Genomic DNA, 26,763 nt, shown 5'->3' with positions numbered 1-26,763 from the left:
GGGATCAGGGAGAAGGAAATATTACAAGCTCGGTTTTGGAAAGATTGCGTTTGAGGGAGTGGTATGACATCCATACTGATATGTCGCTTAGTAGATTCGTGATATGTGAGGAGATCGAGGGGGTGAGCTAGGGAGTGGAGAGAAAGATCTGGGTGTCATCAGCATAGAGGTGGTATTGGAAGCCATTGGAGGTTATCAATTGACCCAGGGAGGAGGTGTAGAGAGAGAAAAGAAGGGGCCCAAGGACAGAGCCCTGGGGTACCTCAACAGAAAGAGGAAGAAGATTGGAGGAGGAGGAGTTGTATGTGACGCTAAAAGTGCGCTGTGAAAGGTAAGAGGAGAACCAGGAAAGAGCAGAGTCACAGAGGGCAAGGGAGTGGGGTTTACTGAGGAGAAGTTGGTGATCAAATGTGTCAAAGGCAGCGGAAAGGGTAACCAATTGACTTCCAGAGAGTTTTACCCCCTTCATGACCACGGCATTCTTTTGCTTTTCAGCACTGTGCTACTATAACTGGCAATAGCTTGGTCGTGCAACACTGTCCCTAAATTAAATTTATGTAATTTCTTTTCACACGAATAGAGCCTTCTTGGTGGTATTTGATCACCACTTGTTTTTTGTTTATATTAAATAAATGAAATGAGAACATTTTGAAAAAAAAGCAATATTTTCTACTTTTTGTTATAAAACATGAACATATAACACAATAAAAAAACACATTATTCATAAATTTAAGCCAAAATGTATTCTGCTATGTCTTTGGTTAAAAAAATCACAATATGTGTATATAAATTGGTTTCTGTAAAAGTTATAGTGTCTACAAACTATGGTATATATACTGGAAATTCCACAGCTATGACACTATACCGGTAATGGTGGTGGTTAGTGAGACTGTGATAGTGTGGTAGGCAATCTGGTACTAGCTGACCCTGGCTGAAAGGTACACTAACTAACTGACACTGACATCGACATCAATAGTAACACTAATACAGTGATCAGTACTAATACTGTACACTGTCACTGTACTAATGACATTGGCAGGGAAGGGGTTAACATCAAAGGGAAATCAAAGGGTTAGCTGTTTGTAATGTGTGTGATATGTGCTGCATTTACTTGCAGATCTGGCTGTTTATTCTCCCTGCTTTTCAGGGAGAAGAGACAGCCAGATCGGTGCTCAGTGTACAGAGCACTGTGCATTTGGAAACACAGGACTCCGTGCTGTGATTGGCTACAACCAATCAGCAGGTCTCACCCACAAATAATTGGCTGACACCTGCTGACAAAATTCCACTGTAGCCAGTGATAGCATTTACCTTTAATAACATAGTATCAATGAAGACATAAAGATGACATCACACTGGTTTCCTGTGCTTACATACAAAAACAAATGCTGACAGAGGGGTATTCCATGTGGAACATCTTGCGCTTGTGTGCCTTATCTTGAGAAAGAAAGGCATTTTTGTCTGGTGAATGTGGACCTGATTATTGTTGTGAAAGGGATCACTGTTGTGGGGTGGTATACAGGAGGACATTTATCACAGGGTGGAAATCTTTTGATGTTGTAAGAGTGCAATGAAAGATTGAAATGGACACTTTGTGGTCGATTTACTAAAGCTGGAGAGTGCAAAATCTGGTGTAGCTCTGCACAGAAACCAAATGCGGAATGCGGATCCTGGTGACCGAGACCCGGTGATCATGTGATCGCTATCGGATCACATAATTACAATGCTAGCAAAGTCTAATTCATAACAGTTTTGCTTCTCTGCTTGGCAGCTGTGAATGGCCTATAGCTCTCACATGGTACATGGGCCAATCACAGTACCCTGTACCAAATGATTAGCTGTAGCCAATCACAGATCACTAGTATTTTGAACTGTAATGAACTTAACCTATTCATGACATTTCAAAGCAAGCATTGCATTGCAGGAGCAATAATCTTTATTGCTCCTGCAAAACAAAGTGTAAAAATATAAAATAAAATATTGACAATTACAAAAAAAAAGTTTTAAGGTATTTTTTAAAACTACTTGCCGGCTGCCCACCTGCAATGTGCAGGCGAGCGACGGCTCTGGGCAAAGTGTTGTACTCGTTGCTTTCTATTTCTGGGTGAGAGTGCGCATGCACACTCCCTGCTGCCCCCCCCCCCCCCCGTTGGTCCAGGTAGAGAAGAAAGAACACCACACTGTGAGTAAAAGTACTACATTTTAACAACATTTTTACATTTTGATCACCCCTATTAACCCTTTGATCACCCTGTCACCCAGCCAGTGCCATTAATACGGTGTCAGCCTATAGAATTTTTCACTGATCGCTGTACTACTGCCACAAGCGATATCAGATAGTGTCAGGGTCAGTTTGCGCCCCTCCCAGCCAGGGTCAGCTAGCGATTGCCCACACACTATCGCACTCGCTATAGGTCACTGATCACCACTATTACTAGTATAGTGTTTGTACGGATCAATATATTGATCTTGTACAGAATTATACTAGTGCCCCCTTAGTATAGTGTCCTCAAAAATGCAGTGTTAACAGGATCAGCCCTGTTCGGTGCCAGCACTTGCATTTAGCCCCTCCTCTGGTTTTCATGGATGATTTTTATCAATTGATTGTGGGCAAAACAATTTATACACACAATACATCGCCACCCACCCAAATTCAGCTCTTGCCATACAATTTGCATGGAAACATATATTGGTTTCCAAAAGTAAAACTTTTTTGGGCCTAACCCTCAACACAGGCATTACAAAAGGTCCACAGACCTTATTCATCATATGCCCTTAATCTCTGCTGTTACATACTGCATGTAACCAACAAGGACCAGCAATGTACTGTTACGTTGCTGGACTTTGAGTGGTTATACCGAGATGATGCCTGCAGCTACAGGCATCATACTGGTATAGTTTTTTTCAGCTGGTGGTTGGCTTACATGTGAAAGCAATCCTAGTGGCTAATTAGCCGCTGGATCGCTTTTACAAGCAACAAGAAGGGAAGCCCCCTACGCTGTCCTCCATGGCTTTCTCGGGCTCTCCCATCCCACCACAGAGCTGACCATAGAGCTGATTGGAGACCGGAATGGACACACTCATCTCTATGGTCTAAGAAACTGGAAGCGGCAAGCATTTCATCGGTTCTGTTTCGCTGGATAAAAACAGAGCCATTTTTACATTGGGAACGCATATGTTCACACCGATCTTGGTGTAATCAGATACTTTAAGGGCAAAGGAGACATTTAGAATCTAATAGACACCAGATTTCTCAGAAAAGAGTACCTGTCACTGCTTATTGCTATCACAGGAGATATTTACATTCCCTGTGATAACAATAAAAGTGATTAAAAAATGTAAGGGACAGTGTAAAAATAAAAAAAAAGCAAAATAAACAATTTTTTGAAAATCCCTCCCGCTCACGTGCAAAGGCGAATGCAAACATCGGTCCTGTGTCAGTATGTAAACAGAGATTGCACCATGTACATGATGTATCACCGCAAACGTCAGATCGAGGGCAGTTATTCGAGCACTAGACATCCAGTGTAAATTTAAAGTGGCAACCTGTAAAGGTCTTTAAATAGTCACCTATTCATATTAAAAATGTACGTAGTTTGCTGCCGTTGAACGGGCGTGCACAATTTTAAAGCATGGTATCTATTTACTCGCCATAACATCATCTTTGATATCCTATCAAACAGGTGGGCAATATATTCTGTTTTTGTGCATTAAAATTCAAAAAAGTGTATTTATTCCAAAACTGCGTTTGAAAAAATGCTGTGCAAAGTAGTGTGTAAAAATGCTGTGCACAGTAGTGTGGCATAAAAAATTGCAACTCCCACCGTTTTATTCTATAGGGCTTTTGCTTTAAAAAATACCTAATGTTTAGGGGTTCAAAGTTATTTTCTAGGAAAAAACTTTTTTTCATGTAAACAAAAATTGTCAGAAAAGGCTTGGTCTTCAAGTTATTAGAAGAGCGAGTGATGTGTGGCATAAGCTTCTAATGTTGGCCCTGAAATGCCAGGTGAGTAGAAGCAATCCCCCAAATGACCCCTTTTTGGAAATTAGACACTCCAAGGCACTTCTGCAAAATACTCAACATGCCTCTTATCAAATTCCCTGGGGTGTCTACTTTCCAAAAAGGGGTCATTAGCCTCCAAAACTGTGATGGATAATGAGGAAATTATGCGCTTTAAAGCCTGAAGGTGGTAATTTGATTTTGGGCACCTGTATGTAGCTAAGCTGCCAAAAAGTCTCTCACATGTGGTATCCCCATACTCAGGAGAAGTAGCAGAATGTGTTTTGGGGTGTTATTCCACATATACTCATAGCATTTGTAAGCAATATATCATTTAAATGACAATGATGTAGAAAAAAAAACTTCTTTCCAAAAATTTTTGGCAACAAATAAAATCTTCCATGGACTCAATATGCCTCTCAGCAAATTCCTTGGGGTAAATTAAACCATGATGTTGCGCTACTCAAAAAAAAAACCTTCTCACAAACCTTCTAAAAATAAACACCCCACAGAGCACTAAATGCATTCATAAGTGATAATAGCATAGATTAAAAATGATGCCATAAATCCAACAATACATATGACTCAGATAAGTAATATTATAATGAAATTTAGCAACACAGTGGATTAATCAAACTAATTGCAAAGTAACTAATATTGACAAAATAATTATATGTGAAATAATATCAATAGTGCAAAGTCACAATTAGTGCATAAATAAAATCTTCAATATACTGTGAATCCACCAGTGACCACCGCTTAAGCTCCTCCACCAGCTAGCATGCACGCTCACCTCCAACTCTGACCCATAAAGGGTCATACACGCTTCAAATGAATATACTCAGCAATGATATCCTCAGATGTCCCCTCCATGAAGTATCAAAGAAATCTTATATGGATCAAACTCCAGTTATGACTAGGATCATACATGCTCCAAATAAACGCACCCAACAGTTATACCTCGGATGTGGTTCTAATTTACTACTGTTCTCTAGCTGGTCTAAAACTGCTTTTGACATAAAGGGACGCTTTTTAGACGCCATGGACATTTCTCAGTTTCCAGGCAGAAAGAACAGTAAAAATGCAGGCAGGGCACAGGACAAAGCACTAGGGACAAAATGCATGTGAAATGCTTTGATACAGTAATGTTATACTATGAGATTTTAGTGTATTGAGTGAATGTCACATTTTAAATTTTTTTAATTTCCCGCCGGTTCCATCCCCCGTACATCCCGACGCTCGCAGGGAACGGAACCCGGAAGACGGATGCCGACATTGGCCGGAGGAGATGGCCGGGGACGCTGCAGGGGGGACATCGCGGGAGTGCATGTAAGTGCTGGAGGGAATCCCTGAGCAACGCTGCAGGGTAATCCCGAGTGTAGCTAGGGGTTACCGCTTCTGGTACTGAAAGTTAACCCCAAGCTACACTCGTGAATACCACCAGGGGGTTAACAAATGGAACAAAATTCGGATCCATTTGTTATCTGAATCATTGAACAAATATGAAAATTGAATTAATTTCCCCATGGGTCCGAACTACTGTAGCATCATGTGACATCATCCAAATGAAACAAATGCATTTATTAATTTTGTTATAACTTTTTTTCAGATTCGTTGACATTAATTACTATGTCCATTCAGAGATTCGTATACATCCGAATCTCCAAAAATGAAATGCTTGTCCAATAAACTAATTGAAATGAAACCCACATCTAGTGCAGTACACCTCAGTGGGCAAGTAAGAATGAATGGTACAGAATCACACCATTGCAAGTAGCTTGTGTTCCAGTAATGTGCATGGGAATGTAGCCCAGAAGAACCCACCCAGAGGGAAGCAGGCAACCTACTGCCATTGCAATGATAACACCTCCACCCCCCCAATTCCTTGCATGATTCCTGCTGCAACATTAGCCTAAGTAGAGAGTGCCAAGTCAGGACTTGTGTCAAGAAATTGCAAAGCCTGATCTGATCATATGAGATCTACAGGCAGAACTGGTCTATTGGTGCTTTAAAGGAGAAGATTAACCCTGCACCTCCCAGCGGAAGATCAGGATTCCCTTGACAAGATAGTTAATAGCTTAGGAGTGGTGTATAGCCAAGCAGTAACAATAGGGGACCATAGGGTCCATTAAAATTGGCAGAAAGCAGAGGGCGGAAGAATCTGCTACACAATATGCACTATAACTGCAAGCCATAGCAGCAGAGATGTGCTGTAGGGAAAGGATGGCCTAGCTTGGGTGATGCAGACAGATGGCTGAAGGAACAATATGTAGATGGATGACTGTTTAACAAGGAGAAGAAGGCAAATACTACTTTGCAAGCATCCAAGGTGCACAGGAGACCATCCCCATGTTGGGGCTGTCGAGTTGGGCCATCTCCAGGTAGACTTGCCTAATAATACACAGAGGAAGCCATTAAACTAGAATACCACACTGGCAGGAGGCAAGCAGTGGGTGGCAAATTGGAATAAATTACCATTTAAAAACTGAAGATGTGGGGTTGACTGTTCTGTTGTGTGTGGATGCTTCAACATCAATTCAATACCCTGTATGAAAAAAAATAACCCGGACATGCCATGCATGTTGATGACAGCTGCCATTCACGCAACATAGATGCTGCTGGGAATACCTGGATGAGATGGGGCTGTAGGGACAGGGTCTGGGCCAGACGGGCTAAGTGATCACATGTGCCTTCGGACAGGGCGGCCACAGGTTTAATCAGGCATTCATTTTATCTGGGGGCCGAGAACTGAGATACTAAAGGGGATCCCTGAACACTTGGACCCACCTAAAGGAATCAGGCAACTGCTGTACACTTTTAAAGCAGCGAAGGCACTTGAAGCATGCTCGTAGACACCTGGAAAAAAATGATCAGCCTAGTCAAGAACTCATATTCCCCATGAACATCAACTCTCACCATGGCTTGCAAGGCTTCACTGTCTTTGGAGGATCTTGTCCCTCAAAAGTTGTTCCATTTGTTGCCAGGACCCCCACAGTGGTCTGGCAAAGTAAAAGGTTTATCTACTCCAGCTGCTCCCTGGGACAGCAGTGAAGTAACTGGCCCTAGTTACAAATGTGGGGTACGTATCGCTTTGAGAGTTTCATGGGTGTCGCTATAAGGAGTGAATATGACTCAGTGGTCAGCAGGAATGAATAAAGAGTGGGCAGGAGAAGTGGGCTGGCCTTTGCTTTCACCTTCCCTCCATTTTGGCTAAGAATCAATGCCAGTACTCATGACCTAGGGGCTGGCGCTGGCTATCAGAATACAAAAGCCAGCACTGCAGGTTTGTCCATCTGCGCTGTATAACACGGATAAAGGAAACTTATACTTTTCAGCCTCTTGCTTAGTTTTTTTGTTTTTCATATGAAAAATTTTGTCAGTATATTTGATAATGCCAGCAGAGATTTGACAAATGTCACTAGAAAGTACTTCAAAAGTTTGTTTGCTTTTAACATCTGATTTAGCCATGAATGAATATTACTAAATGAAAACTATATACAATGATAAAAATTAATTTGTTTGAAAAGACATTTCCATCCTGCTCTTATGAATTTTCTCATCAGTATAGTAAAAAATTAATGGCAGTTTGACCCCATTAATGATTAGAAAACTGAACATTCTGAAAATGAACATTTCCAAACAAATTCTGCTAGTGTATGGACAGCTTTACTCACTGATCATTTGGCTGATTACCTATTCTGTTAAAGAAAATCCCAGAGGGTGCAGGGTGGTGTCTTCTGCAGGAACATAAACCGCTGAGAGTGCACTCATTGCTGTTGGTCAACTTCATCAGGCTTGATATCTTGTGTATCTGCTAATAATAGTCTTGTGTACAAAGAGCAAGCAGATTTTCAGCCAAATACCAATTAGTTTGTGTATCAGAGGTAAAGTGGAAAACATGCAGATAAAGTAGGATCATCAACATGCCAGTGCTCCAATTAATGTAATCATTATCACGGTCTGTCAGTAAGCAATCTGTTCTAACATTGTTTAGATCTAAAATCCTAAAGCCTGCCCCAGATATAAGAAGGCAGTAGAACATGCAGGCGTGATCTGATTGTCCACAGGCACCTATGGTAGGCGGGAAGGAGGAGGCATTTCTGGTATAAAAGTAATTGTGAAAACATCTTACAATATACCAGATTACAATTCCTCCTGACATGGTTTGGTTTGCAAGACCATTATAGGACTGTGAATTGACTCTTTAAAGCAGAACTGTAATACAACTAACCTCTCTCCACCATCCTCCCTTACACCCCAGTGATAAGTATTTGTAGAAAAAAAACCCTTTACATACATTTATTTTTTCCATGTTCAGGGGAATTAAGTGATGTCTTAAATCCCTTCTTTTCTCCCCTAGCAGTGGAAACGGGCAGGCCTTCCTACCGAATTGTGCAGTGCTCCTATAATGTGAGCCCCCATGTAGTTCAGTTTACTCAGTGCCTAGGCCAGGGGCGGACTGACCATTTGAACACTTGGGCACTGCCCGAGGGCCCAAGGTCATTAGGGGGCCCCATGAGATGCCTCTGGTACCTTTCATTGGCTTTTTCATAGGCTTTTTTGGGTGTTGGTGAGGACACAGGGGCCCCATGATCCCCTATTGCCCGGGGGCCCCATGAGTTGTCAGTCTGCCCCTGGCCTAGGCTGTGTGATGATGCACCTTCAGTGGTCTTGTAATTAACTGCCCACTCTCACAGAAGAGAGGCAGTAACTGGGATAAGCGAGCCTTCCGAGGACAGCATAAGAAAGGGAGTGAGCATTGCAGTAAAAGCTGCTTTTTTAAATTCCAGAGGCATTGAGCAATGTATTCTTTTATTTGGTAGCACCCCCTTAATCATGTATGTGATTCCCCTGTTGGCTTGGTGGGAAAGCAAATATTTTTTCCAGCTTAGCTTTCTCCAGTTATCCACTCCAGCAGCTAGCATTAGTCCTTGGACTCCTGGAGCATGCTCCAGGCTGAGGCAAGACCCAAGTGAAGAGACACTCCAAATATACCTCCTGCCCAGGCAGACCCTAGTAGAAGAATGAACCCTTTGGAAAGTTGATCCAAATATTTATTAGGTGACCAAGCCATACCTCTGAACAACAGCATCAGGGATTGGTTGGGTTACATAAATATTTATAAATCAAGAATTAAACTTCCTACACTGCTTATTGTAGCCTCATTCTCAGTAAATGGTAAAACCAATCAACCCTCTGAGCTTAGAGAAGACCTACAGAGCCCAGAAAAATGTAGACAAGTGCTTAGGATGGTTATAGCCTATATAGCCATTGACACAACTACATTTATTTAGGAACACAACAGCATATGGCAGGTCCCTTACAATAAAAAAGAAAACATGGAATTCAGTTTCCAGGCTGCAATGACGCTTGGTAACTTATTTGATAAAGTGTTTATAACAAAGCCGTACTTAAAATTGAAAATATACAATCCCCCTCAGTTATATGCTCTTATAGTAAGAGACATTGAATATTCTTATACTGACACAGGATTTTACAAAGGAGTAAGACCAGTTTAGTTCCATATATCCAGAACAAGGCCTGCAGATAGTTTTCAAATAAAACTTTGTAAATGCATAAAAACAATAAAGCTGTGTTCACATTTATCAGTGCCTAGTAATAACAGCCACCTACCACCACCACTATCCTAAATGTGCAATTGACAAACAAACCATTTAGGCCTGTCTAAACCTCTGCTGTGCAGAGAATTATGGAAAGCACAGCCTTCATAAAGACAAAAGTCATGAGACAGTATCACTGTATCTACAGATAATTTATATATAGTTTTGTTTTTTTATAAATAACTTACTATTTCATAGAAAATACTTGGTGATCCTGCCAGTTGCATTATCTTTCTGGTTGGGCATAAAAACGCTACCTTTATACAGCTCCTCAATCCAGCATTATTGCACCTGTGTACTACATTATTTGGCCAGTGTTATGCATGCTGTGTCTAAACACAATGCATTTTCTTGGTTCCTTGTGCTGTTTCACAGCAGGGTATGTGAAGGCAGTTATTACCAAATGACTGACAGTGGCCTTGTCTGAGAACAGTGCTGCCATATTTTTGCAGCATTCATGCAAAGCTGATCCTCATTACTAGGCACCACTCCATACCTTGGTGCTCAGAGAAACAGAAGAGAGATAGTGGCAATGTAGCTGCTAATATTGCTTTGGAAAAAATATTTGTATCTATTTTTTGGATGAATTGCATATTAGACCAGTTAAAGGATAAGCTTGAAGACGTCATTCATGACGAAACTAGTAGGGCTTGCTGGATGCTGACGTTTGTGGAGAAAATTAAGTCACGAGCGCTGTAGTGAGTGTACGGGGAACAGGAGACTGTTATACCATTTGCTGTTTTATGCTGTTATACTGGTGTCGGTGAAGACACCCTTTTTGTGAGTGTAAATCTTTATTAAATTGTTGGATACTTTTATAAAAAAACTGGCTGCACCATGATTTTCTTTTTCATTCCCAAACATGACCTCGGTGGAGAGATCTAAAAAGAGAGAGTGATATAATGCTCCTGGAACCATTATATTGAGTGGTGGATACCTACCTTATGGATGATTGTGTAGCTATTGATCATCACACCTGAGAAGTTGATTCATTGCATCTGCTCCCAGAGCAAAAAGCGTTTTTTGCTGATCTAGAGATTGATCAGCATGGAGCTCTGGTGAGTTACCTAACTTTACTTTTGGTGGTGGATTTTGGCACAATTTCTTTGAGAGCACCTGAATTTGAAAAGGATTTGTTTGGACATTTGAAGAAATTCAGAATTGGACATTTTTTTTATATTCACAAATTTAATTATTTAAATTACTTATGCAATTTTTGCACATAATTTTGATATTTTTTGATATTAATTGAGAATAGATATATATATCTTTTGCACTAATGTTTCTACACTAAATTAGGAATAGTTTGTGGTTTTAGCGCATTCCTTTATTTAAGTTATAGCACTAAGAAATTTATTTGGTTTCTTTGAGGTGGAATTGCTGCTTTAAAGTATTAAGGGTGTGGCGCTTTTATTACACTTGTGTCATTACTATGTCCATTCGGAATCACAACTAACGAATCACACATGTCTAAGATATATATGGTGGGGGGGGGGGGCTACCCCCACAGGGGCCATTTGATAATGGTTCTCCTCAGTGGGTTAACAGAAGAGCTACAATTGTTAGCTAGTTCATCCTGTGTTACTAACAGTGTTGCTGCATCTGGGTGAAGGTTCATCTGTATCCAGATAACCAAGGAAGGTTGGGTGGATAGTATGTGCCATGCAAGTGAGTAGTATGAAAATGGATGCAGCTTCAACCAATTACAGGGAGCTGTTCCCCTGAGCATACTGGGTGCTGGTATTTATATTCAGTGAGCACATGGGATCTGGGTTCTTCTTCCTCTTCTCCTGAGAAAGGAGTTCCAGCCAGGGACGTGGCTGCCTCCCCTGGCAAATGCTGCCAGGAGGCCTAAGGCAGGCGACCGGAGGGCAAGAACACTGAAACACAGGGTGCTTCTGAAAGCTGACTGTGGGGGATGTCTACAGATCCTGTCTGGTATCACAGAGGAAGAAGACCTGTAGCAATCGCTTTGTGAGTGCAGACCATACAAAAGGGATTCTGGGACCTATGCTGTTTAACCCCCTCAGGACCTACATAGTTAGCTGCTGGGTGTAAGCTAGAGGAGCCTGGTGAAGAGTAACTGTCCATTTAGTTCTGCATTTCCACAGAAGGACTTTGCTCCATTTTCTGTACAGTCTGCTACACAGTTCTGATGCTAGAACTCACAGGTCCACTTAAAGAAAGCTGTCCTCAATTGTGAATAGTTCATTTTGGAGTATCCTACTATATCCCTTCTCTAACCCAAATCTAAAACAAAATAAAACAACAAAAACTATAACCCCTAGACTGATCATTGAAGTTACAAGAGGAAGTTGTGTGCACCTGGCTATAGGAACTACTGAGTGCTTTGCTGCAGGTGAAGATTTGGGGGAAAGCCTGGGCAAAGTACCAGTGGCTCCTATGTGGGTAGTGCTACATAGAAGACCATGCAGTTCACGATTCCTCTATGTGCCGCCCAGCTGTCTCTCCTAACCATCTCCTGAATGCGGTCGGCTCCTGTATGCTCCCCCATGGCCGCGCCCCCCCTCATCTCCTCCAGCGACCCCCTCCCCCATCTCCAGCAGCCCCCCCTCATCTCCTCCTGTTGCCCCCCTCCTCATCTCCTTCAGCGGCTCCCCTCCTCATCTCCTCCAGCAGCTCCCCTCCCTCATCTCCTCCAGCGCCCCCCCTCATCTCCTCCAGCAGCCCCCTCCCTCATATCCTCCAGTGGCCCCCCTCCCTCATATCCTCCAGCAGCCCCCTCCCTCATCTCCTCCAGCGGCCCCCTCCTCATCTCCTCCAGCAGCACCCCCCCTCATCTCCTCCAGTGCCTCCCCCTCATCTCCTCCAGTGGCCCCCCTCATCTCCTCCAGCGGCCCCCCTCTTCATCTCCTCCAGAGCCCCCTCCTCATCTCTTCCAGCGGCCCCCTCCCTCATCTCCTCCAGTAGACCCTCTGCTCATCTCCTCCAGCGGCCCCCCTATATCCTCCAGCAGCACCCCCTCTCATCTCCTCCAGCGGCCCCCTCCTCATCTCCAGCGGACCCCTCCCTCATCTCCTTCAGTGGACCCCCTCCTCATCTCCAGTGGCCCCCCTCCTTACCTCCTCCAGCGCCCCCTCCTCAACTCCTCCAGCGGACCCCTACCTCATCTCCTCCAGTGGCCCCCTCCCTCATCTCCTCCAGCGGACCCCCTTTATCTCTTCCAGCGGCCCCCCTCCTCATCTCCTCCAGCACCCCCTCCTCATCTCCTCCAGCGGCCATCTCCCTCATCTCCTCCAAAGGACCTCCTCTCATCTCCAGCGCCCCCCCCATCTCCTCCAGCGGCACCCCTTCTCATCTCCTCCAGCAGACCCCCTCCTTATCTCCTCTAGCGGCCCCCTCCCTCATCTCCTCCAGCGGACCCCCCTCATCTCATCCAGCGCTGTGTGGGGTTCTGTCAGCATATGTCTTCTCTTCCCCTTTCTTTCTTTCTTTCTTTCTTTCTTTCTTTCTTTCTTTCTTTCTTTCTTTCTTTCTTCCTCTTTCTCTGTCTCCTGTTTCTCTCCTTTCTTTCTCTCTCCTTTCTTTCTTTCTCTCTCTATCTCCTGTTTCTCTCATTTTTTTCTTTCTCTCTTTCCTTCTTTTTTATAGTTCTCTCTTTCTTTCTCTCTCTTGCTGTTTCCTGTTTCTCTCCTTTCTTTCTCTCTCCTTCTTTCTTTCTCTCTCTTTCTTTCTCACTCTCTCTCTGTCTCCTGTTTCTCTCCTTTCTTTCTTTCTTTCTTTCTTTCTTTCTTTCTCCCGTTCTCTCCTCTTTTTTTTTCTCTCCTCTCTTTCTTTCTTTCTTTCTTTCTCCCGTTCTCTCATTTTTTTCTCTCTTTCTTTTTTATAGTTCTCTCTTTCTTTCTTTCTTTCTTTCTTTCTTTCTTTCTTTCTTTCTTTCTTTCTTTCTCTCTCTCACTGTCTCCTGTTTCTCTCTTTTCTTTCTCTCTCCTTCTTTCTTTCTCTCTCTCTCTCTCTTTCTTACTCTCTCTCTGTCTCCTGTTTCCCTCCTTCTTTGTGAGGGAAACTCTTTCCATCTTTCTCTCTTTCCTTCTTTTCCTCTTTCCTTCTTTCCCTCCTTCCTTCTTTTCCCCCTTCTTTCTTTCTTTCCCTCCTTCTATACATCTCTTTTTCTTTCTATCTCTCTGTCTCCTGTTTCCCTCCTTCCTTCTTTCTTTCCCTCATTCTTTCTTTCCCTCCTTCCTTATTTTCCTCTTTCCTTCTTTCCCTCCTTTTTTCTTTCCCTCCTTCCTTCTTTCTTTCTATACGCCTCTCTTTCTTTCTTTCTTTCTTTCTTTCTCACTCTCTGTCTCCTTTTTCTCTCCTTTCTTTTCTCTCTTTTTTTCTTTTTTTTCTTCCCTCTTTCTCTCTCCCTCTCTCTTTCTCTCTGTTTTTCCCTCCTTCCTTCCCTCTTTCTTTCCTTCTCGCCTACAAAAAAAAAAAAAATATATATATATATATATATATATATATATATATATATAAAATTGTGAAAATGTAAATAAAAATAACAACCTACTGACACTAGTGGCAGAATTACCAGGGGTGCAAAGGTCACTCTTGCGACCGAACCAGGCTTTGGGCTGCGCAGTCCCAACTGGCCTATTTTTTGTCCCAGTCTGGGCCTGGCCATATACAAGAAGAGAATATCAGCTAGGAAGATTTTGATGATCCTTCCCAATTAGCTTTGTTTAGTGTATACATGGTGAGTTTTTTTAGAAGATTTTACAAAGACTCAACAAAAACACAACAAATTTTAGGGAATAACCAAAGAACAGAATGACAAATGTAATATTCTAAACAATGCAGATCAACTAATAAATATGGAAAATAGTACATTTGTTTTCTGACATACTGGATAAAAACACTGCAGATCATAATTTTAAGGAAATAGTCTTCATACAATCATTTAGGTTACAGAGCAATTACAATAAATATCTATAGGATGTCTGCTGTAGCAGAGGAAAGTATCATAATTTATGACCAATCACTCTGTGCCATATAAAATAATTTAAAATTATGTTACTTTCTTTAATCTACATAATGTTATTTGGATGGCCAATATTCATTCCATTTTGTTGAGAGCTCTTCAATTCTTTGTTAGATCCACTGAAGAATCAAACCATGAATGTCCAGCTTTACGCATGACATGTACAGAAACTGGTCTACAGGGGTATCCAACACGGTGTACTTAGAGAGCTCTAATCTACTCATTTGTCTGATGGTACATATAAACGAGCAGATGGCTGCCGGAGCACAACCTTTTCAATGGAGTTCCTCTTATTCTGGTGTCCCACTCTCTCACAGCACTACTTGCCATAGCTCTGCATCCTGATTCCTCATTCAAACTTTTATTGCACATGTCAAAAACAGGAACAGACCAACTCACTCACACACTGTCTCTTCTAGGGTAGCCTCCAAACTAAAATCCTCAAAGAACAGCTTTCCATCTTTCGGAGTCTCCAACATTAGTATGTCTAAACTGAAGGGAATTCCTTGGGTCCCCCAAGTCACCAGAACTAGTGTCCCCATTGGAAGATTTCCCCTCTATTACTTTTCTGGGGACAACCCACATCTGGGAATTTTACTTTCACTTTCAATGCCAATGGTAAATAGGAAAGGTAGTGAGAGGGAATCCCCTTAACGGGGGCATAGACAGCGTTCTAATCCATCTCCACTCTATCCAAAACTAAAAAAAAGTTTTCCCTTTAGTTATAGTAGTTCTAAATGCAGAATGCATTAAGGTATAAAAAACCTTCTGGGTTTGGCTCCCACCTCAACCCCCCCCCCCCCTTAAACTTACCTGAGCCACATCTTGATCCAGCGATGTACATGAGAACCGAGGCTGTCCCAGGTCTCTCTCTCCTCATTGGCTCACACAACAGTGGGAGCCATTGGGTCCTGCTGCTATCAATCACAGCCAGTGAGCCAATGAGAATAGAGTGGGGAGGACTGAGCCACGCTCTATGTGTGAATGGACAATGTTCCAGGAGTGCATCTTGGGAATGAGCTTGCTTGAGTGCCCACATAGCAAGAGGCTTGCTAATGGGTCACTTGGCAGGGGGGAGGAGCAAGGACTACTGGCGGGGGGCCCAAAAAAGGGGACTGTTCTGTACAAAACCATTGCACAGACCACGTAAGTATAACCTATTTGTTATTTTTTTTGTAAAGCGGAGTGCCAGACATTTTTGTGTTTATTAAAAGTCAGCAGCTACATAAACTGTAGCTGCTGACTTTCAATAAACACACACTCACCTGTCCCAGGGTCCAGCGATGTACTCACCCACGCCATCCCTTCATCCCTCTACTCTGCCTGGTGCCGGCATCTCAACTTCACAGCCAGGTGCCCACTGCGCATGCGCAAGTCGCGCTGCGCATTCCAATTGATCCGGCAGTATTCTTGGACCTGTGAAGATGCGCAGGAGACTGTGGGAGGAAAGAAGGGGGCCGAACTTCCGTCTCACATCGCCACGGCAAACTGAGCTGGAAGTGGGAGCGGGTACCTGTCAAAACAGGTATCCGCTCTCCTCTCCCCCCAAAAGGTTCCAAATATGGCTGTGGAGGGGGGAGGAGGCAAACAAGCGGAGCTTCCACTTTTGGGTGGAACTCAGCTTTAATAACAACCTTTAGAATCCCTTAAAGTTTTTATTGAAATAATACTGGGTTATCCTGTCATGAAAGTCCTTGTTAAGGCACTTCTTGTTATGGGATGACAACATTCTGTCCCTACTCCTAATTGTGTACCTGCACCTGTCATACAGTCTTCTGATGGTGACTACGCGGAGCCATTTCAAAACACATTATATACTGTAGGTATAATCCATTGTTGTCACTGCCAGAAAATGTGTCCTGAGAAATGCCAAGATTATATTCTTGGAATGAATGCATGTAGATAGAAAGTGATTGCAGGAGATCAGAAGCACTGAGATGCAACCAAGGGCTACTCTATATTTGTTTTATCAGTTTTTTATCAGTGAAAAATTAGTGAATACTGGGTGAATTGTTAAATTAATCTACATCCAATGAGTGATACATGGGATGAATAGTATAGTAAAGCACTTTTCCTATTGAACAACAGATTTGGGGAAACATGAGCAATCATCATTGAATACTATTTTGCCTGTCAAATTTTGAACAAATCTTCATTGAAAGTTATCAAAAACCATTGTGCAAAACTGAGTAAATGTGAAAAATTAAATCTGGAATGAGTGATTGGGAAGTTTTGAGTGATTTACCCACCAAATCAATGTTACATACGCTCTTAAATGTCATTCAAATGGTATCAAACCCAAACCCCCCCAAAAAAAAAATATTACCAATTAAAGCCTGGCACACACAATGAGAATATTGGACGAATGATCTCCCATTTTTTGTTCTGCATGCTAGTCTCATAGCAAAAATGAGATTGCTAAAGTTACAAATATTCTTGTACAACAGAACACAACTTTGGAAGTAATGCAATGTATTGTAATGTATTCTTTCGCTTCTGAGCATGTGTGGTCTTTGTCACTTTATTTTTTTTACGTACAAATACAATTAAAAAAAATCGTTCACTCTTTTATCATACGAGATCATTTTTCATGCTTGTCCCTTCGTATAATTTCACATGAACTGTTGTGACCGTCCCTCGAAAGCTGTGTACTTATCATCAGATTATGGGACAATCGCTTTGAAAGCAGTATTTTTCGGCCGATTTTCTCATCGTGCATACTAGGCATTAGATGTGGTGGCTGCATTTATTATCTCTTTTTTTGTTTTTTTTTCTTTATTTTCGTCTGTTAATGCAACCACTACAGTAAATTTGTTATTTTTCAAGTTCCTTTGTCAGACCAAGCTTTGCAGCAAAAGCATCTGTAGAAGGTTGAGAAAAACAAGTTATCACTGACAGGGCTGCTTTCAGTGCTCATCTTTTTACATTTATTTAAGATCTTTATCCCAAATAGAAATCAAACTTTTTGCTGTAACTACGTGAAAACTGTTAGCTAGTGTTTTGTTCTGAATTGTTAGTTGAGTCCATCTAAACCTGCTAGTTCATCTAATTCTACTCTCTCCCTAGATTGACAAAGCTGTGGGGGTGATTTACTAAAACTACAGAGTGCAAATTCTGGTGCAGCTCTGCATAGAAACCAATTAGCTTCCAGGTTTTATTGTCAAAGCTTAACTGAACAAGCAGAAGTTAGAAACTGATTGGTTGCTATGCACAGCTGCACGACATTCTGAGTGCTCCAGTTTTAGTAAATCTCCCCATTTCTGTTGTCCCTCGATTCAGAGTGGGGACACTCTAAGACTGGAAAAGCGCCACAGGCTGGATCACCAGGTGTAAATAAAGGTAAAAAAGGACGAAGAAAAAGAAAACGTATGCAGCCACCTAATATAAAATAATTCTAAAGTTTTTTTTTTTTTAATAACAAACATGTCTATACTGACCTACTGTGTGCAGTGGTTTTTCACAGAGCAGCCCGATCCTCTTCTACTTGGGTCCCCTGCTGGTGTTCCTGTCCCCTCCCTCCTACTGGGTGCCCCCACAGCAAGCATCTTGCTATGGGAGCACCCTCTGCTCCAGTCACACACAGACCTGCAGGCTCGACACCACCCCCTCTCTATTCTCATTGGCTCACTGCCTGTGATTGACAGCTTCCATTTCTGTCTCAGCCAATGAGGAGAGGGATTCCCAGGACAGCCGAGATTCCAGTGCACATGTCTGAATCGAGAGGGGTGTTAAATGAGTATTAGGGGATGTGAAACCTCTTACCTCTGTCTGGACAGTGCTGATTGGCCCTGTGCTGATCACATGCACCCTCCCAAGAAAAAAAAACCTCTCTAGCAATACACACCAAACTGAGAATGTGCATGTGACTATGGATTCAGTATGTATCAGGTGGTCATTTCAACAAGAGGATGGGCAGAAAAGAAAGGATCAAACAGCCTTTTTACACAGTGCAGAGTATTAACCCCTTAGGTTCCACCATGAGTATAACAAGCATGCTTTACTGCATATACAGACTGATTTTACTGTTGTGGGTTTAGTAACACTTTAAGGATTGGCAAGCTGTAATATACTACAACACTACATTTTTTATTGGGTTTAATACTGCTTTCAGTACACACAGCTCCTTGTGTGTATTCAGAATATTGATGCCTCACAGACATTACTATTGTCATGTATAAAATCCGTATGCAGCCTAAAGAAGTTCATGCATTTTTCATTTACTTTTCTGTGCAAAACTTTGGCTCTTGTATCTGCCATATATTTAAGCAGATCACTTGGCTGGGAAGGGTCTTCCAAAGCATCTTTTCAAATCAGGCACTAATACTATGGGCTGATTTAAAAATAAACTGAAGTGTATGGAAATGTGTGCTTTATCCTATATCAACTAATCAGATTTTATTCTTACCTGTGCTGCCCAAAAGAAAAGTGGCATTTCTATTTACCACTGTAATCAACACTATGGGGGGGGGGGGGAGTATTTACTAAAACTGGTGTACACAGAATCCGGTGCAGCTGCACATAGTAATCAGCTTCTAACTTCAGTTTGTTCAATTAAGCTTTGACTATAAAACCTGGAAGCTGATTGGTTACTATGTAGAGCTGCACCTGACTCTGTGTGCACCAGTTTTAGTAAATCCCTCCCTATGTTTTTATAAATCCATCCCTAAAACCTGTACATCTTGTGTTTGGATACACTTTGTCTGGCTTAAATTAAGTCACAAACCTTTATACTTACCTGAGTCCCATCTCAATCCAGCGCTGTGGTGCTGGTCTCTCTCTTTCTCCTCTCTGGCTTAGAGAAAGCAATGGGAGCCATTGGCTCATGCTGCTGTCAATCAAATCCTGAGGAGGAAGTAAGTGCTGCATGTGTCAATGGATGCACACAGCCCAGCTCGGGAACAAGCCCGCAGGTATGGCACCATAGAAAGCGGCTTTCTATGGTGGAACACAGAAAAGAGGAGGAGCCAAGATCGTCGGAGGAGTACCTCAGAAGAGGAGGTTCCAGGCTGCTCTGTTCAATACCATTTCACAGAGCAGATAAGTATACCATGTTTATTATTTTATTTTTAAAAAATACTCTTTGCAATCACTTTAAAATTCCCCTTTCTTCAGGGATTGTGTACTCACGAGAGCAGTGGTGTCACCCACAGGACCACAACAAATGTTTCACTGTGGACCAGGTTAAAGTGGAACTATAGTCACTAAACTAAGTCCTGATATGTCACTTCAGGCTGGCCCCTTTTTCTATTATATCTATGTAAAACATTAAAAAAAGGCCTATATTGTTTAAAATTCAGTAATGCACTCTCATCCTGCTCTGCACAGCCTCAGTTGCTCTTATTTTCGGTACTGTGCCTATAATCAGTGAGACACTAGAGGCCGATCAGCTGACAGTCTAAAGATTTACTGCTGCTGAGGGGGAGGAACCAACAGGAATACCACAGATTGTGATGATGGAGGACAGATTAGGGAGGAAGAAAAGCAGTTGAGGTGATAGGACAAACTCTGCTGCTAGAAAGACACAAAACAGTTATATTTACAAGGATAGTGTCTTATCTCCCTGATATACTCTCCTTTGTTCCTCAGCAACGGCATTAACATTTGCAGCTGTGAACCTGAGCACTGTCAGCTACTGCAGCCTTCCCTTCTAATTCATGCAAGACATACAATCAAGGCTGAAAATGCACATATGTTAATTACACGAAGTGTCATATATTTTTTTATCTAAGGAAGCAGGAGCATTCTGAATAAGGAAGTGACTGCTCTGGGCTTTAACAAAATGGCAGCCTTCCACAAGAAGTAATGGGAGCAATGATGGAAGCAGTTTACATCACACACTAATTTTGGTACCATAATTGTTAATGTGAAATGTAATGTGGAATGTGTTCCTAGCTAAAGAACACTGTTTTATATCAAGTTGTTATAGGTAAAGTTCCACTTTAAGGGAGTAAGTGATTTATTAACCAGTTGCCAACCACGCTATAGCCGAATGATGTCTACAGCGTGGTTTTCGAGTTCTGGGACAGTATATATAACATCCTCCCAGAACGCACCCTCCCACATGACCCCAGGTTCACGCACCTGGTGCTCTCAAGTGATTGCTGTGTCCTACGGACACAGCTGATCACGTGATAAGGTAAAAGGCCAATCACAGTGGGCTTTTACCACGTGATCAGCTGTGTCCAATGACACAGCAGGTAACAATGTAAATACAGTTGCCCGTTATCAGCAGCACTTTCCTCACAGTGTCACAGTGTGAGGAAAGTACTGCCGATAACCGGTAAATGACACAGAGGACATCTGATGATCAGTGCCCAGCAATGCCACCCACTAGTGCCCAGCAGGGCCTCCCACCAGTGCTCAGCAGTGCCTCCCACTAGTGCCCATCAGTGCCACTCATCAGTGCCCAGCAGTTTCATCCATCAGTGCCCAGCAGTGCCACCGATCAGTGCTACCAACAGTTGCGCCCATCAGTGCCCAGCAGTGCCACCCACCAGTGCCCAGCAGGGCCTCCCACCAGTGCTCAGCAGTGCCTCCCACTAGTGCCCATCAGTGCCACTCATCAGTGTCCAGCAGTGCCACTGATCAGTGCTACCAACAGTTGCGCCCATCAATGCCCAGCAGTGCCGCCATTTAGTGCCATCAGTCAGTGTCGCCAGTCAGTTCTGTCAGGTCTGCCAGTCAGCGCCTTCCATCAGTGTTGCCCATCAGTGCCACCTATCAGTGCCCATCAGTGCCACCTATCACTGCCCATCAGTGCCGCCTGTCAGTGGTCTTCATTGCTGCATATCAGTGCAGCATAATCAGTGCCTCTTCATCAATGCCCAACAGTGCAGCCTCATCAGTGCCACCTCATTAGTGCAACCTATCAGTGCCCATCAGTGCTGTCTATCCATGCCACCTCATCAGTGCCCATCAGTGCTGCCTATCAGTGCCCATCAGTGCTGCATATCACTGCAGCCTCATAAACGCACATCAGTAAAGGAGAAAAATTACCTGTTTGCAACATTTTATAATAAAAACAAAGAAGAACTTTTCAAATTTTTTGCTAATTTTTTGTTTATAGTGCAAAAAAATAAAACACCCAGAGGCGATTAAATACCACCAAAAGAAAGCTCTATGTGTGTGAAAAAAAATGATACAAATTTCATATGGGTACAATATTGCATGACTGCGCAATTGTCATTCAAAGTGTGACAGCACTAAAAGCTGAATATTGGCCTGGGCAGGAAGGGGGTAAAAGTGCTTAGGAGGCAAGTGGTTAACCAAGGTTGGGGTAAATCAACGGTGTCAAAGTGGTTCCTGGCTTTGGAATGTTAGGACTTGGAAATAACAGTATGCAGCTATTTGGCATCTGTATTGATGGTTTTACACTGTTGGCCAATCTGAAAAAGGTGAAAAGTTGAAACTCTCTGGTCAACAGGGAGCATAAAGTTTGCTGATAGGAGAGCTATAGGTCTGAATCAGCAAGGGTTTTGTCAGACCTGTACAGAAAGTCCACTGCTTCCACACAATGAGCAAGGTTTCTTCTCTACAGCATGCAGGCAGGGATAGGCCTTCTACTCAGGCTGTGGCTGTATTTAAAAGTGAATGAACTGTAAGACTGCGCACACCTTTTATTTTGATGCACCTGGAATATATTTTCTGGATGTAAACTAAAAATTCAGTTGAGCTACCATAAATGATGGTCTCTTTCAAACCAATGGGTTTTTGTAACCAGGTCTGAAACCAAATACAGCTATTTCATAGCTGGTGGGCCTTCTTTTCTACATGATTTGTGTCTGATTGTAGGCCAACTCTTTAGCCATACAGGCACTCAATACCTAAATCAAGATCATTGATTAGAAAATACAGCATTATTAGCACTTCTGAGCATAGAGATGCTACTGAAGGAGCCTAGGAAATTAAAAAAGGGCTTCTTTTTTTAACTCCAGCTCTGCAATTAGTTTGATGACATTCATATGCAATTTTAAAGTGTGAGGGTTATTGTTTGGTTTTTTTAAGTACACAGTTGAACACAGTTATTCATCAATATTATGGGAAAACTGATTAAATTAACCACTTGCCCTCTAGAGGATTTACCCCCCTTCCTGACCAGGCCATTTTTTGCGATAAAGGCACTGCATTATTTTAACTGACAATTGCGCAGTCATGCAACGCTGCACCCAAATTAAATTTACGTCCTTTTTTTCCACAAATAGAGCTTTATTTCGGTGGTATTTGATCGCCTGTGCGTTTTTTATTTTTGAAAAAGACCAACATTTTGAGAAAAAAACAATATTTTTGACTTTTTGCCAATAAACATGTCCAGTAAAAAAATTTAAAAAATCACATTTCGTCATAAATTTAGGCCAAAATGTATTCTGCTATGTCTTTGCTGAAAAAAATCCCAATATGTGTAAATTAAGTGGTTTACATGAAAGTTATGGCGTTTACAAACGGTGGTATATATACTGTAATTTTTCTTTTCATTTTCTTTTTTACTAGTAATGGCCTCGATCAGGGACTTATTGCGGGACTGCAGGACTGCGGCGGGCATTCTGACACTGGGGGGAACTGACTTGGTGTCACTGACATCCCCAGTGACACCAGTACAGTGATCAGTGCTAATAAAAAGCGCTGACACTGTACTAATGACACTGGGCAGGAAAGGGTTATCATCTGGGGCGATCAAAGGGTTAACTGTGTGCTGTTTCACTATGGGGGCTGTGTGTGTGCTTCACTGTAAGCACACTGATTTGTATGGCTCTGCTATGCAGAGCCATACGAAGCAGTGTGCAGGAGCTGACAGGGGAGAGATCTGTGTTGTTTATACACAGGTCTCTCCCTCGTCGGAGATACCCGGCGATCACTGGGTGCTGACGAGTAATCACCGGTCGTGACACAGTAATTGATAGCTGAGACCCCGAATGGCGACACAGGTAGAGAGGAACTGCAAAATCACATATATATGTGTGATTTTGCACGCCCTGTAACAGTATTTTTGCTATAGGGTGGCATGGAACTGGTTAAATGCTATTACCATATAAATATATACATAAGTGCTATTAAATTAAAAACAAAAATTGCAACTAAAACTATATCTGCCTAGGAACTTTAGATGTTGACCATGCATGTATGCATGACCCTGTCACAGAACGATTTGTCCAATGAAGGATATTTTTGCAAAGGCTGTACATATTTTTGCTTATGTTGGAGTGATCTCTTAGATTGTAAGCTCCAAGGAGCAGGGCCCTCCTAAGCCTCTTGTATTGAACTGTATTGTTGCTGTATTGTCTCCCTTTATACTGGAGGAAAAGAAATTTAATATCCAAAAATACGGAAAGGTTTCTTCACAGTAAGAGCTGTAAAAATGTGGAATAGACTCCCTCAGGAGTTGGTTCTGGCCAGCTCAGTGGATTGCTTCAAAAAAGGCCTGGATTCTTTTCTAGATACACATAATATAACTGGATACTGACATTTATAGGTAAAGTTGATCCAGGGAATATTCAATTGCCTTTCGGGGGATCAGGAAGGAATTTTTTTCCCTTGCAGTAGCAAATTGGATCATGCTTTGCTGGGTTTTTTTTTGCCTTCCTCTGGATCAGCTGTGGGTATAGGATTATAACTTTTTTTTTATGGTTGAACTGGATGGACTTTTGTCTTTTTTCAGCCAGACTAACTATATATTGTAAAGCGCTGAGCAAACTGTGGGCACTATATAAATCCTGTATAATAGTAATATTAACATTGCTGGCACCATATGATTTGGGCAACCAATAGTCATTGATGGACAAAATCAACCCCTGTTAACTGATCCAAGTAGGCTCAACCAATGAGCATTGGCAAGAACTATGCAGGGGCCTACAGATCTACGAACGTTCCCGGATCCAACTGTAAACATCCTGTTCAGCTGAATATTCTCTAAATCTGAATGTACTTACAGATATACACAAAGGAAGACATTCAACATGAATTTCCATCACCAATGCAGCACTGGAATAGACAGTGTGCATGCCTCGTATTAAGCTCATGTTTCAGTGAGTACTGTAGCTAAACCTGAGTCAGTAATTGTTTACCTCATATCCGAGGTGGCTGAGCTCCAGGCATTGTGGATAAGCTCTAAACCAATTATAAATACACCAAGCAGCCATGCTTAACATGCGTCTACCTCCAGAAAGAAAAAAAGGTTACTAAATAGATAAAGTAACCTACTTTCATCATTGCCTAAATTAATGCTACTAGTGATAGAATGCAAAAGCCATGTTATCTCTTTTATCTAGTGATGAGAAGTCCAGCTATATGCAGTCAATTTCCACATTTCCACAAAAGTGTCACATATAATAAATGCATTGATTTTCAGTACTAAATTCTAGGCAATGGCAGCACACTATGATCTTGCTTCACATGTAACAATCTAAAGTAACCCATTATTGCTAACCAACATTTCATATATGAATTTGTTGTTATACCTACATCAATAGATGGATGAATAGAACAGCAGTAGGAAGAATGATAAATGTTCCACTAATACTGCTTTTGCAAATATAAAATAACACATATAGGAAATGATGAAATGGTTCTAATGTTGTGAGGTAATTCTGGCTTAGACAACCTCTGTCTCTCAAGGTTCATGACTTTTCCACAACGACAATTCTGCACAGGTACATCAAGATGTGAGACTGTTATGTTTTGGTGTTTGTAAGGTAGGTACCAACCTTTAGGAGTGCATCTTGCATTAGGGAGTAGGTTAAGGGTTGAGTTAATGACAAGGGGGTAAGTTTAAAGGTTACATTGTGTTTAATGTAAATGTTGGGATTACCAAAAGTCTAAAACGTAAAGGTAGGTAGATACACCAGCTTGCAGTACATGCAGCTGTGAAAATTGCATCCAGCTTCATTAGTCAAAAGGTTTGCAGTAACTTTTAGTTAGATAGTGTGATAGACAGCCATAGATTGCTTGGGACATATGTTATTCAAAAATATAGAGGTATATTTGTGTTGGTATGCAGTGTATCATACTTCTGCTTCTAGCAATACATTGTTATGTGTATATAATCAGCAATATTCTGTTTTATTCGTTTACTAGATATTGACATTTTGTACATTAAGGTATATATATATATATATATATACACATCATATTAAATATTTATGTTGCCAGTAGGAAGCATATAAAAAGATAAAGCACTTACCTCCCTTGCTTATACAACTCAGGTATTACGCCTCTCGTCTGACGATGGGCTCTGCTCTCAGCACACGCACTCCATGGCCACAAAAGAAATAGGGTACACATCCAAACAAAGCTCATAGTCAGCATGTTACCTCGAAGTTTATGGCCCAAAAATAATCCAGATTGTAAACACTAACACCAATTTTAGTTTTTTCTTTAAGACATTGGTGGGTCATCTCATTATTAGAAGGATGTTTACCCATACAGAAAAGAAACGCCACTCAGTATTTAATCTGCATGCTGGGGAAAGCAATTTCCACTAAACCTATAAATCCTTCTACGTCAGATGGCTGGGATTTTAAAGCTGTGGAGAATTCGTGTCTCTTTCTGAAGCGCTTTTATGTTTGCTGCTTAGGGCAATGTAGAAAATTGTTAAAATTGAAGTTATGGAGCAGGGATCCTTGCAGCAAGCTTCAAGAGAGCAGCAGTCCTGTAATGACCTCCTGAAATCAGTCACTTGTCATTAAATGTTCTTGCAGTTGCTTATTCGTAATATTTCCAACATACAGTGTACTAATGTAGCTCATTCAGTGATTACACTGCGTGGGAGGAAAAATGTCTATTTAGCACAGGATACATTTTATATTTTCTTTATATTTTGTATATTTTAACAACATTGTACAATCAATTTTTGGATGGACTATTTATCAATAATAAATAAAAATAGAGATGGTATTGATATTAATATTAATAATATCACTAATATTTTTGAGGAAACCTACCATTTCTCTTAACTATAAAAGGAGTAGTCACTTCCTTTTAACATATTTTAAACTCCTGAAAAATTGCAAAATTCACAAATGAAACACATACTGTATATAAGAGCTTGTTTGCCTGCCAAAGGATTTGTATTTCTTTTCATTCACTGCTGAGAGTTATACAGCCTTGCCAGATACCAGGTCTGGAGACCTGATCTTTATCTATTGCAGTTAAAGAATACA

At 41.6% G+C, this 26,763-nt stretch overlaps 1 protein-coding gene across 1 annotated transcript in view; it reads right to left on the bottom strand.

Moving 5' to 3' along the window:
• LOC149450872 (gamma-aminobutyric acid receptor subunit rho-1-like) overlaps positions 1–26,178 on the bottom strand; it is a 102,030-nt gene extending 75,852 nt beyond the window's left edge. The window contains exon 1 of the mRNA XM_089691302.1: positions 25,785–26,178. Within this exon, the coding sequence (XP_089547428.1) occupies positions 25,785–25,909 (125 nt within the window). The 5' untranslated portion in view covers positions 25,910–26,178. The remainder of the gene's footprint in view (positions 1–25,784) is intronic.
• Positions 26,179–26,763: the final 585 nt, after the last annotated feature.

Source organism: Staurois parvus, unplaced genomic scaffold (genome assembly GCF_062004578.1).
Source record: "Staurois parvus isolate SC_StPar_1 unplaced genomic scaffold, SC_StPar_1.0 ptg000561l, whole genome shotgun sequence".
In the NCBI taxonomy this organism is placed as follows: Eukaryota; Metazoa; Chordata; class Amphibia; order Anura; family Ranidae; genus Staurois; species Staurois parvus.
Note: the sequence above shows the minus strand (reverse complement) of the source record. Positions and strands in the feature narration are given on the sequence as shown.